The sequence below is a fragment of the Nycticebus coucang genome, chromosome 22 (assembly GCF_027406575.1).
Source record: "Nycticebus coucang isolate mNycCou1 chromosome 22, mNycCou1.pri, whole genome shotgun sequence".
Taxonomy (NCBI): domain Eukaryota; kingdom Metazoa; phylum Chordata; class Mammalia; order Primates; family Lorisidae; genus Nycticebus; species Nycticebus coucang.
This window is the reverse complement of record NC_069801.1, coordinates 36274567-36287531: the sequence shown is the minus strand read 5'-3', so window position 1 is coordinate 36287531 and position 12965 is coordinate 36274567. Positions and strand designations below refer to the sequence as shown.

Sequence of the window (12965 nt, the reverse complement as noted above, 5' to 3'; positions counted from 1 at the left end):
CTATAGTCTCAGTTACTTGGGAGGCTGAGGCAGGAGGATTGTGTGAACCCAGGAGTTTGAGGTTGCTATGACCTATGCTAACTCCACGGCACTCTAGCCTGGGGAACTGACTGAAACTCTGTCTTAAAAAAAAAAAAAAATTGGGTGGTGTCTGTAGCTCAGTGGGTAAGGCGCCGGCCACATACAGGCTGGCAGGTTCGAACCCAGCCCAGGCCAGCTAAACAACGACAACTGCAACAAAAAAAATATAGCTGGATGTTGTGGCAAGCACCTGCAGTCTCAGCTACTTGGGAGGCTGAGGCAAGAGAATCACTTGAGCCCAAGAGTTTAAGGTTGCTGTGAACTGTGATGCCACGGCACTCTACCCAGGGTGACATAGTGAGACTCAGTTTAAAAAAAAAAAAAAAAAGTTTTTTCTCCTTCTATCTTGTTGTTGCTCCAGCATCTTTAACATGTTACCCCTAATGAAATAAGGTTTAAGACATTTAGGTCATTAAATCTTAAATGTCTGATTTTAAATACAAAATTTAGTTTATTATATCTCAAGAAGCAGTGCAATTGATCAAAGTATGCACTTGTCTCAAAAAAATATTAAATATGCACTCTGGGAGGCCAAGGCAGGAGGATCACTTGAGGCCAGGAGTTTTAGTCTAGCCTGGGTAACATAGTAAGACCCTTTCTCTACCAAAATAGATAAATAAATAAAATAATTAATTAATTAAGGCTGGATATGATTGGCTCACGCCTGTAATACTAGCACTTTGGTAGGCCAAGGTAGGAGGATCACTTGAGGCCTGGAGTTTGAGACCACTCTGAGCAACATAGTGAGACCCCCAAATAGAAATATTAGCTGGGCATGGTGACATGTCCTTATAGTATCAGCTACTGGTGAGGATAAGGCAGGAGGATCACTTGAGCCTAGCAGTTTGAGATTGCAAGGAGCTATGATGACACCACTGCACTGTAGCCTTGGTGACAGAGTGAGACCTTGTCTTAAAACGATACATAATTAATTAATTAATTTAATTAGCCAGGTACAATGGTACATACTTATAGTCCTATAGTCCTACCTACTTGGAAGGCAGAATGGGGAGGATTGCTTGAGCCCAGGAGTTTAGTGTTACAGTGGGCTATGATTGCAGCACTGTATTCTAGCCTGGGTGACAGAATAAAACCCTTTTTTGAAAAAAAAAAAAAGTAACTAAGCTAAATGCACATGTATGATAGAAAATAAGTAAACCAAACTGTCAATGTGCCTCTTTATGGATTGCTAGAAATATACTGACTTTGGGGCAGCGCCTGTGGCTCAGTGGGTGGGACGCCGGCCCCATATACTGAGGGTGGTGGGTTCGAACCCAGCCCTGGCCAAACTGCAACAAATAAATAGCCGGGTGTTTTGGCGGGTGCCTGTAGTCCCAGCTACTCAGGAGACTGAGGCAAGAGAATGGCCTAAGCCCAGGAGTTGGAGGTTGCTGTGAGCTGTGACATCACAGCACTCTACTGAGGGTGACAAAGTAAGACTCCATCTCTACAAAAAAAAAAAGAAAGAAAGAAATATACTGACTTTGGAGTACAGGCTTAGAGAGTAAACTCTTTAATCCCTCTACACCTATGCTTTCTTACCTTTAAAAAATGGAAATAATTTGGCTGGGCACAGTGGCTCACGCCTGTAATCCTAGCACTCTGGGAGGGAGGCTGAGGTGGGTGGATTGCTTGAGCTTATGAGTGTGAGACCAGCCTGAGCAAAAGCGAGACCCCATCTCTACTAAAAATAGAAAAACTGAGGCAAGAGGATCACTTGAGCCCCAGACGGAGGTTGCTGTGAGCTATGACGCTACAGCACTCTACCCAGGGCAACAGCTTGAGACTCTGTCTCAATAAATAAATAAATGAATAAATAGATAGCCAGGTGTTGTGGCGGGCGCCTGTAGTCCCAGATACTCCGGAGGCTGAGGCAAGAGGATCCCTTGGGCCCAAGAGTTTGAGGTTACTGTGAGCTATGATGAGAGACTCTGCCTCAAAAAAAAAAAAAAAAAATGGAAATAATTACATGCAAGACCACCTGCTGCACCACTGCGGTTGTGAGGCATTCACAGTGTTTTAGCACTGGAGCACAAATTAGTACTAGTGGTGCTCTTTGGAGCCATGCAACATGGTGTCAGAAGTCTCCTAGAACTTCATCAAGTGTAAATTCCTTGCCCTTATCCAAGAAAAAGTCCCTCAAACCCATCACCATTGTTGTTCAGACATCTTAAAAATGTTCTTAGAACAATGTAGTTGAAGTTGTCTGTGTTGTTATTAGCTATGCAGAATAGCCACAGCACCCCCTGTGTGACTTGCCTGCAGATCCTTCCACCACCCTGCCCAAGTCCAGTTCAGTTTTTGCACCATCACATAACCACATGAAAGAAAACAAATTTGAGGCCCAGCCCCCATAGCTCAGTGGTTAGGGCGCCAGCCACACACACCAGGACTGGCAGGCTTAAACCCAGCCCAGGCCTGCTAAACAATGACAACTACAACCAAAAAATAGCTGGGCATTGTGGCCGGTGCCTGTAGTCCCAGCTCCTTGGGAGGCTGAGGCAAGAGAATTGCTTAAGCCCAAGAGTTTGAGGTTGCTGTGAACTGTGATGCCGTGGCACTCCATTAAGGGTGACAAAGTGAGACACTATCTCAAAGGAAAAAAAAAAGAAAGAAAAGAAAACAGGTTTGAGATTTAGTGCCTGGTTTGGGTTTAGGTTACTTTTCTGGTGTCTAGGGTTTGGCCATTAGGAGGATTAATAGAATCTTAAGTCAGGTCAAAGACAAAGATAACAAAGTCCACATTTTTCTTGTCAGTGGGGTGGTGCATCAGAGAGCTGACTGGCGCAGCATCCATGAGAAGATATGCCAGCTCCTGATTCCCCTGCGCACTTCCATGCCTTTCTATAATTCAGAGGAAGAACGGCAGCATGGCCTGCAGCAGCTGCAGCAGCGGCAGGTGAGGCTACAGGACTATTCCAGAGTTTACCCTTGGGGCAGTGAAACCACCCAGGAAAAGGGTGGAACTATGTTGAGATCATTAAATAATAACCCTCCTAGAGGGCAGAGAGTTTGTTTTATGACTTTATGTCCTTGATACCATTCTGTCCGTTGATTTCCATATATTTACTGAATATTCACTGTGTTAGTTTGCTGGGGCTGCCATAACAAACTACCATAGACGGGGTGGCTGGAACAGCAGAAATGTATTTTCTTGTGATTCTGAAGGCTGGAAAGTCCAAGATCAAGGGGTCAACTGTTTGGTTTCTTCTAGTCCTCTCTTCCTGCCTTTCAAATATCTCTCTTCGTGCTGTGTCCTCATGTGGTCCTCTGTGTGCACACATCCCAGGGATCTCTTTGTGTGTTCAATTTCCTCTCCTTACAGAGACCAATCACATCAGTTTAGGGTCCACCCTAATACCTCATTTTAACTTAATCCTCTCCTTAAAGGCCCTATCTGTAAATACAGTCATATTCTGAGGGACTATGATTAGGGCTTTAACAGATGAATTTTGGGGGAACACAACTCAGCTCATAACATCCACATATGCCAAGTGCTGTAATAAAATCCTGACTACATAGTAGGAGGTTTAAAAATGATTCATAAATATATTACTAGTTAATAAAGATTAGCAAAACTAGCCCCTCTTATTATGATATTGATAGCATCTCAATTAATCTAAAAAATCTCCCTTATAAGCCATACATTGCAAAACACCAAATGATTCAGTTTCAGTGTTATGAAACTGATAGTGGCCTTAGAACAATGCAGAATTGAAGTTGTTTCCAATTTTAGCTAAGCAAAATAATTCTAAAACATGAGACGTTTCTCTCAAAATTAACTGATATAGAAAGGCAAAAAAGGTTTGGATCATCCTGAGACATGATAGCTTTGCTAATCTAAAATTTTAGTAGAACTCTTAAGAATATTACTCAGTTATTCGTCTAATAACTTTATATTAAGCATTCAACTCTGGGAGGCTGAGGCAGGTGGATTGCTTCAGCTCAGGAGTTTGAGACCAGCTTTAGCAAGAATGAGAGACCCTGTCTCTACCAAAAATAGAAAAACTAGCTGGGTGTCATGGTGGACACTTGTAGTCCCAGCTGCTAAGGAGGCTGAGGCAAGAGGATCACTTGAGCCCAAGAGTTTGAGGTTACTGTGAGCTAAGATGATGCCATGGCTCATTACCCAGGGCAACAGAGTGGGACTCTGTCTCAAAAGAAATGAGCATTAAGATATGTCAAGCACTGAACTAAGATGAAAAGACATGTGTTCCTGGACCCTAGGAAACTCAGTGGAGAGTTTGCCTTTTTATGTCATCTGTTTTGGGGAGTCTTCTGTCTATCTTAAAACAGGAAGGCTCACTTATGTCCCTTTGGTTGGTTCATCAGGTATTGGCCTTATCTCCAGGTGTGCCTATATTTACCTTTGCATTTCACCTTTAGACTATCTCAGATGGTCTATTTCTCTCTTTCACAGAAGCATTTGATTGAATTCTGCTACACCGTAGCTCAGAAGTATCTCTTTGAAGGGAAGCATGAAGAAGCCGTCCCTGCAGCTTTGCATTCCCTTCGCTTCCGCATGAACGTGCACGGCTTGAATTCAGTAGAGCTGGTGCCTGCGTATTTGCTATTGGCTGAGGCTAGCCTTGGTGAGTGAAACTGGCTTAAGACCCCTTGGAAACTTTAAAAAGTGCTATGTTGGATCATCCATTGACCAAAGAATCCAGCCCTGATAGTGACAGCAAGATACTGGAAAAGCAAAGTTGCTGTGAAATTTGGCACAAGGTGGGGAACAAGATGTCATAGACTTTTGGCTACAACTGACAGAAATCCATTCGAGCTGACCTACACAAAAGGAGGATGTTTATTAGGATGCTGGAACATTCTAATGGAGTTGAGTCTTCATAAAGGACTAGAATTGGAATAGTATAAAGGAGCCAGGTTGGTGCTGTCAGTTTTTCTCTCTGGGGAAAAACTGGGGTCCTATCTCTTATCCCTGCATCTCCCTGGGTATCTGCTTCATTTTCCGTTTCTGCAGATCAGATTTTTCTACCCTATGTTCACTGAAGAAGGTAACTACCCCCAAATGTCAGTTGTAGTTTTTTTAATTTACATGTTCTTTGGACTCAAAGTAATAGAAACTTACAAGCATCTGATTTCCAATTACAAGTTTCTAGAAGACAGAATTTTGTTGATTCAGCTTAAGTGTGGTATCTGCCTTTGTTCCCTGCCTTTGTTACATAGAACACATTTCTACAGAGGGGAGAGGTATTTCTGAGAGTGGAGAGCACAGGCATAGCAGATATACACATGGTGGCTACCATAAAAGGAAAATTAGCATTTTGAGGGTGAGGCATCAGGCTAACCCGGGACTAGTGGCAGATCTGAGAGACGTTATGGGGACGTTTTGTGGCACAGAATAACAGCAGTCACAGCTGAGTCAAAGGTTGTGGCTGTAAGGGGCCCAAGGAAAGAAAAGTGAATCAGCATTTACTGAAGGCCTGCTATTTGCCATATACTGTGCTAGTGTATTTCCATCAGTAATTTAAAAGTCTCCCAACAGTCCTGTGAAATAATTATTAGATGGTGAATTTACAGAGAAGAAAATGTCATCCATTCATTCAACTATATGCTCACCTAAGTGAGTCTCTGTCACTGTGCTAGGGGCTCAGTGCACACTGAGACATGATCCCTAACCTTAAGGCACTTAGAATCAAGTGAAGTAGGGATACAATACATAAGCAAACCCTGAAGGGCTGTAAAGGAAATGAACAGAACACAGTGACCACAGTGGGAAAAAAACCTCCTTTGGACCAGTAGGGGACACTTCTCTGAGAAGGTGACATTTAAGCAGGCAACTGCAGGTTGAACAAAAGCCAGCCATGTGTGAAGGAGAAAAGAACATTCCGGGCAGAAGGAACAGTGTGTGTGGGAGCCCTGTGGTGAGGAAGAGCTTGGTATTAGGATCACCTAACCAGTAAGGAAAGAGCTGAGATTTGAAGCCAAGTTCTCTTGCTTACGGCATCTTGACAACAGTGGAGGAAGTTAGGTAGGGTGGCTCCCCTTTGAAGTGTTACTGCAAACATCATTTCTAATTGATTAAAGTTCTAAAGTTTTACTTACAAAAAAAAAAAAGAAGAAAAGAAAAGAAAGAGAAAAGAAAAGGCTGAATATCTGATATTTTTCCACTTTAGTCTGGAGGAATCTCTAAGACAGGAAAGAAGCATGTGCACAAAGGATGTGATTTATTTAGACTTTCAAAAAGGCTGGCAAGATTTTAAATCAATGACTACAAAGTTACCGTGAAATCTTCCATTAGGGAGCTCTTTCCAGCTTTCAAAGCACTTTCATGCTCATGACACGTGAACTCTTGCAGTCCATAAAACAATCCTGCAAAGGAGACTCAGACTCAACAAATGCTTACCTAGTGCTTATGCAATTGTCAAAGAGAAACCATTTTTATCCCATGTAACAATACGGTATAGAAATGGTTTGCTTTTATGTCATGACAGCAGAGATAAGCAAGCGTTGAGATGTTTTCTCTTTTAATGCTTAATTCATGTAGAATGCATCTATCCAGCTTCTTTACCTTTCTGGTTTGTTTCAAATGGCCCAATATTGTTGGAGTAGTAATGTCAAACCTTGCTGCTAATTCATGTGTAGGTTGAGATGGATTCACTTCTACAGCTTTCAGCTCATCATTATCCACCTTGGTCTCAGGTCACTCACATGGCTCGGTTTCTAGATTCGAATCGCCAGCATGAAATTTCTCAAATCATCCACATGCTGTGTGTTCATTAGCCACATCCTCCCCAAACACTGCATTGATATTCTGAGCTGTCTACGCTGCAACAATATTGGATCATTTGAAACAAACTGGCATGGTAAAGAAGCCGGATAGATGGGTTCTGTATGAATTAAGTATCAGAAGAGAAACCGTCTCAAATCTTGCCTTTCCTTAGCTGGGAGTTGTGGTGGGTGCCTGTAGTCCCAGCTACTTGGGAGGCTGAGATAAGAGATTTGCCTAAGCCCAAGAGCTGGAGGTTGCTGTGAGTTGTGTGACGCCATGGCACTGTACCAAAGGTGATAAAGTGAGACTGTCTCTACAAAAAAAAAAAAAAAAAAAATCTTGCCTTTCTTTGCTGTCATGACATAAAGGTAAACCATTTCTATATCGTATTACGTATGATTAAAATGGATTCTTTTTGACAATTGCAAACATTTGGCACAATGGTTAGATAAAGACGAAGTGCTGAAACATAGCCCCAAACCAAATATTCATTTAAAAAAGTTAGTGATGTCTGTTTAGTGATCCAGCACTGGTATTATCCACTACAGCTTCATGAGACCTGGTCAATTGATTATAATGGTTGTCTACTGCAACTAATTGGATGAAGTGATGAGGATGTTTGCAGTTAAGCAATTGAGATTTGCCAATTAGAGACAGGCCAATCCTCTTGCAGGACAACTCTCAATCACACGTTGAACAGTGGAGTTCAAATTATGGATACTGGACTTGGAAACTCTTTGTCATCCACTATATTCAACAGACCTTGCACCAACTGATTACCACTTCTTACAGGCTTTGGAACACTTCTAGCAAGGAAAAATATTCAATTCTCAATAAGTGATGGAAAACGCCTCTCACGATTTCATTACCACTCCCTCTCCAGGCATCTTTACTGCTGGCTTAAACAAGTTACCATTAAAGGGGCAAAACTTTGTCAATAGTTCAAGTGCATACTTTGATTAACTATACTGATTCTTGTTTGAGATATAATAAACTAAATTTTTGATTTGAAATGACATGTCATATTTAATGACCTCTGTCTCTTTGGTATTGCCTATTCTGGAAACATCATATAAATAGAATCATACAATATGTGGCCTTTGGTGTCTGACTTCTTTTACTTAGCGACATGTTTTCAAGACTCTTCCATGTTGTAGTATCTCTCCGTACTTCCTTCCTTTTCATGGCTGAGTAATAGTCCACTCATGGATATAGACACACTTCATTTTGTTCATGCACTCATTAGCTGATGGGCATCTAAGTTGTTTTTATTTTTTGGTTCTTATGAATAGGCTGCTATGAACATTCAAGTATAATTTTTTATTATTAGTTTTTATTAAATCATAACTGTGTATATTGATGCATTCACAGGGTTCAGGGTACTGCTTCAATATACAATGTGAAATGTTTACATTGAACTAAGTAACACATCCATCACAATTATACTCCTTAATTTTTTTTTTGCATTAAATCATAGCTGTGTACATTAATGCAATCATGGGGCACCATACAATGGTTTTATATACAACTTGACATATTTTCATCATGCTGGTTAACATAGCCTTCCTGGCATTTTCTTCATTATTGTGTTAAGACATTTATATTCTACATTTAGTAAGTTTCACATGTACCCTTGTAAGATGCACCTTCTTAATAGTTTAGAAATGTACCTTTGCATCATGTACATTAGGTGAGGTCCCAAAATACCCTCCCTCCTTCCATATTCCCCCTCTCTCTCACTCTTCTCTCTCTTCCCTTCTACTTTCTGGACTATTGTTATGTTTTGCCATTCATATGATTGTGTAGGTGGTTATATATTGATTTCATAGTAGTATCGAGTACATTGGGTACTTTTTCCCCCATTCTTGAGATATTTTACTAAGAAGAATATGTTTCAGCTCCATCCAGGTAAACATAAAAGATGTGAAGTCTCCATCTTTTTTATGGCTGCATAGTATTCCATGGTGTACATATACCACAATTTGTTAATCCATTCATGGGTCAATGGGCACTTGAGCTGTTTCCATGTCTTGGCTATTATGAATTGGGCTGCAAAAAACATTCTGGTGGAAATGTCTTTGTTGTAAAATAATTTTTGATCATCTGGGTATATACCTAGTAGAGGAATTGCAGGATTGAATGTGTCTACTTTTAGTTCCTTGAGTGTTCTCCAAACTACTTTCCAAAAAGGTTGTATTAGCTTGCATTCTCACCAGCAGTGTAGAAGCATTCCCTTCTCTCTGCATCCACACCAACATCTGTAGTTTTGGGATTTTGTGATGTGGGCTAATCTTACTGGAGTTAGATGATATCTCAAAGTGGTTTTGATTTATATTTCTCTGATGATTAAGGATGATGAGCATTTTTTCATGTGTTTGTACGCCATGTGCCTGTCTTCATCAGAGAAGTTTCTGTTCAAGTCTCTTGCCCACATAGAAATGGAGTTATTTATTCTTTTCTTATTGATTAGTTTGAGTTCTCTGTAGACTCTAGTTATCAGACCTCTTTCGGAAGCATAACCTGCAAAAATCTCCTATTCTGAAGGTTGACTGTTTGCTTTACTTATTGTGCTCTTGGCTGTGCAAAAGCTTTTTAGTTTGACCAGATCCCAGTAATGAATTTTTGGTATTGCTTCAATTGCGGGGGCGGGGGGGGTGAAAAACTCCTGAAAAAACTCCTCAAGGATTTTAATTAAACTTTAAACTGAACTTTGGGAAAAGAAGCTTAACTGCCCTAACTGGACCCCTCCTCATACCTGTGTGTAGTAAAAAATTAAATCAGTAAAACTGCTCCTTTTAAACCCCTTCCTAATGATGCAGATGAATCACGGGTTTGATTCCCCAAAAAGACCAGTGGGGAATGTAATAGACCAATAGCCTCCAAAAGACCTGAGTTTGTCTCAGCCTTAGTCTCCCACTTGTCTCCCCCCCCACCTTGGGTTAATTCCAAAAACAGGTTTCAGAACAAGGAAGTTCCAGAAAACCCCCTGGCCATGACCAAACAATAGAAACTTAACCAAGCTGAGTTTCCCGAGCTACCAAGCTAAGTTTCCCAAGCTGTGCCTGTGCTAACTGCCATGCTGTAACTCCCTGAGCCAACCACCAGGCTGTAACCCTGTCATGTTCTGCTTCTGTGCTTATTTGCTTGCTTGCCATGCAACACAAAAAGGGTATAAAAAATCAGCCTGCTCCTCACTTGGGGGCCGCCTGCACACCATGTGCAGGTGTAATAAATCACCATCTGTTTTATACCTGAGGTAGAGTCTGAGTCCTTTCTTACAGAAGGAGACGGGTACAATATTTTGGAGGCCCCAGTGAGGTACCATCCCTGGACCCCCACCTAGGCCTGCTGCCGCCGACGGCTCCATGGGAAGGCCTTGGAGAGACGTTCCTCCGCCCCAGGGGCCCTCAGATGTGTGGAACCAGGGCATAGGTCTCCAAAATTTCCAAATTGGTGATTAATCAGTGACAACTGGGTGAGTTTTGTAAAAATCTGTCTGATCTCTAGAAATTTTGGAGAGGAACCATCCACCCCGTTAAGTCCTCTAGAACCTCTGGAGGTAAGAAGACGCTGGCTCTATGCTTCTGTCTGGGGACTGCAGTTGTCTGGTATCTGGGGGATGAGGGAAGGTCAGACATGACATTAACTTCCCCTCCTGGGCCCCCACAGGATGCTGTGGCGGGTCTCTGGTCTGTCTGGTTTCTCTTTAGACTCACAGGGGGTGAGTCTCCAGTCTGTGTCTAGTTTCTCCTTAGGCTCACAGAGGGTGAGTCCCTGGTCTGTCAGCTTTTCTCTTTTGGGCTCACAGAAGGTGAGTCCCTGGTCTGTTAAGTTTTCTCTTTTGGGGTTACATAGGGTGAGTCAGTTTTTCTTCTTTGGGCTCACAGAGGGTGAGTCCCTGGTAAAAGTAAGTCAGAATCTGCACAGAAACTCAGCGCCTGCGATGTGTTAAAGTGGATCCAAGTTTATGTCAGCACTGGTGTGTGTGAGTTGTTCTTCAAATTTATGTTTGCCATTTCCAGTGGTTTTTCAGAATTACTTCCTCATTGTAGTGTAAATAACCCTCTCTTCCCAGAAATTAAAGAGTTACTACAAAGTTTATTAAAACTATTCCTCTTCTTGGCTGCTAAAAACTGTGGTTATTATGTTATATATAGTCATTTTTTTTTTTTTTTTTTTTGGTTTTTGGCCAAGGCTGGGTTTGAACCCGCCACCTCCGGCATATGGGATTGGCGCCCTACTCCTTGAGCCACAGGCGCTGCCCTATTATGTTATATATAATCTTGAGATAAAGTGCTGGCACTCAGCAGAAAACCCAAGGTCAATTACCTATTTAAAACTAAAAAAGAAAAGAGAGTCCTCTTTACTTTTTAAAACAGCAGCCACTTGGCATTACCGTGGTTGGCACGTATTCTGCCGATCCTCAGGCGGCCTCCAGGATGGGGGCAGATTGTGGTCCCTCTGAGGGGAGGTGCCCCCTGGAAACATCCCAGGGCCCCAAGAGAACCTGGAGCCCCTAGGAGACCAACTGACGATCACTCCTAAATTCACCTGTGAGTTCACTTCTGGAGGTAAGCCACTTTAACATCAGTTTTGACTAGTGTCTGCAGACGTTAATATAATTATTCATGGTATTTTGTTGTACTTATTTATTATAAATTGTTAGAAAAATATGTAACTGTTTGTTAAATTCAATTGTTATAATTTGTGTAGAGCCTCCAAGGGAAAGTCAAAGAGACAAGAACTTTAGACAGAGACCTCAGATTGCCAGGCTATTGGCCTGTCAGAAACTTTTGGAGGCATGGGGAGCCTCAGCCCTACTGGCCAGTTGGGGGTTCCCAGAAATGTTTGTTCACACCCGTCACCAGAAATCCCATTAAAATGAAAGCAGACGTCCAATCAACCTCCGGGGTGTTAGATCACCCTCAGGCCTGTTAAAACCTGTATGAGAAGGTGTTCTGCTTCTGTTTTTTTTTTTTTTCTATTACTCAATATATTTCATTAATATTGTAACTGAGAATGTCAGTATCCATTCTTGAAGCCATCAGTTTTTAGAATTCATTGTGAATAGATAAGACAAAAGGGGAAACAGGTATTATATATGTGGGTTTTCACTTAGCAACACGTAGACTAATCTTTTTTTATTTTTTTTAATTATTGTTAAATCATAGCTGTGTACATTAGTGCAATCAAGGGATACGATGTGCTGGTTTCATATACAATCTGAAATATTCTCATCAAACTGTTCAACATAGCCTTCATGGCATTTTCTTAGTTATTGTATGTAGACATTTGTATTCTGCATTTAGTAAGTTTTGCCTGTACCCATTCTAAGATGCACAGTAGGTGTGGCCCCACCCATTACCCTCTCTCCACCTTAACCTCCCCCCTCCCTTTCCCTCCCTTGGCCCTTTCCCCATATTCTTAAGCTATAGTTGGGTTATAGACTTCATATGAAAGCTATAAATTAGCTTCATAGTAGGGCTGAGTACATTGGATACTTTTTCTTCCGTTCCTGAGATACTTTCTAAGAAGAATATGTTCCAGCTCCATCCATGTAAACATGAAAGAGGTAAAGTCTCCATCTTTCTTGAAGGCTGCATAATATTCCATGGTATACATGTACCACAATTTGCTAGTCCATTCGTGGGTGGATGGGCACTTGGGCTTCTTCCATGAGTTAGCAATTATGAATTGGGCTGCAATAAACATTCTGGTACAGATGTCTTTGTTATATTGTGATTTTTGGTCTTCTGGGTATAGACCTAGTAAAGGAATTATAGGATGGAATGGCAGGTCTATTTTTAGGTCTCTAAGTATTCTCCAAACATCCTTCCAAAAGGAATGTATTATTGTGCATTCCCACTGGCAGTGTAGAACTGTGCCCTTTTCTCCACATCTGCACCAAATCTCTGGTTTGGGGATTTTGTTAAGTGGGTTAGGTGATATCTCAAAATAGTTTTGATTTGCATTTTTCTGATGATTAAGGATGATGAGCTTTTTTTCATGTGTCTGTAGATCGTGTGTCTGTCTTCTTTAGAGAAGTTTCTCTTCAAGTCCTTTGCCCACCCTGAGATGGGATCACTTGTTCTTTTCTTCCTAATATGTAGTTTTCTATGGATTCTGGTTATTAGACCTTTATTGGAGGTAT

General features: G+C 41.5%; 1 protein-coding gene across 1 annotated transcript in view; it reads left to right on the top strand.

Annotated features, from left to right (window-relative positions):
* ZMYND12 (zinc finger MYND-type containing 12) overlaps positions 1 to 12965 on the top strand; it is a 69744-nt gene that overhangs the window by 36644 nt on the left and 20135 nt on the right. Inside the window, exons 2-3 of the mRNA XM_053576318.1 lie at positions 2839 to 2980; positions 4502 to 4673. Coding sequence (XP_053432293.1) covers positions 2839 to 2980; positions 4502 to 4673 — 314 coding nt within the window. The remainder of the gene's footprint in view (positions 1 to 2838; positions 2981 to 4501; positions 4674 to 12965) is intronic.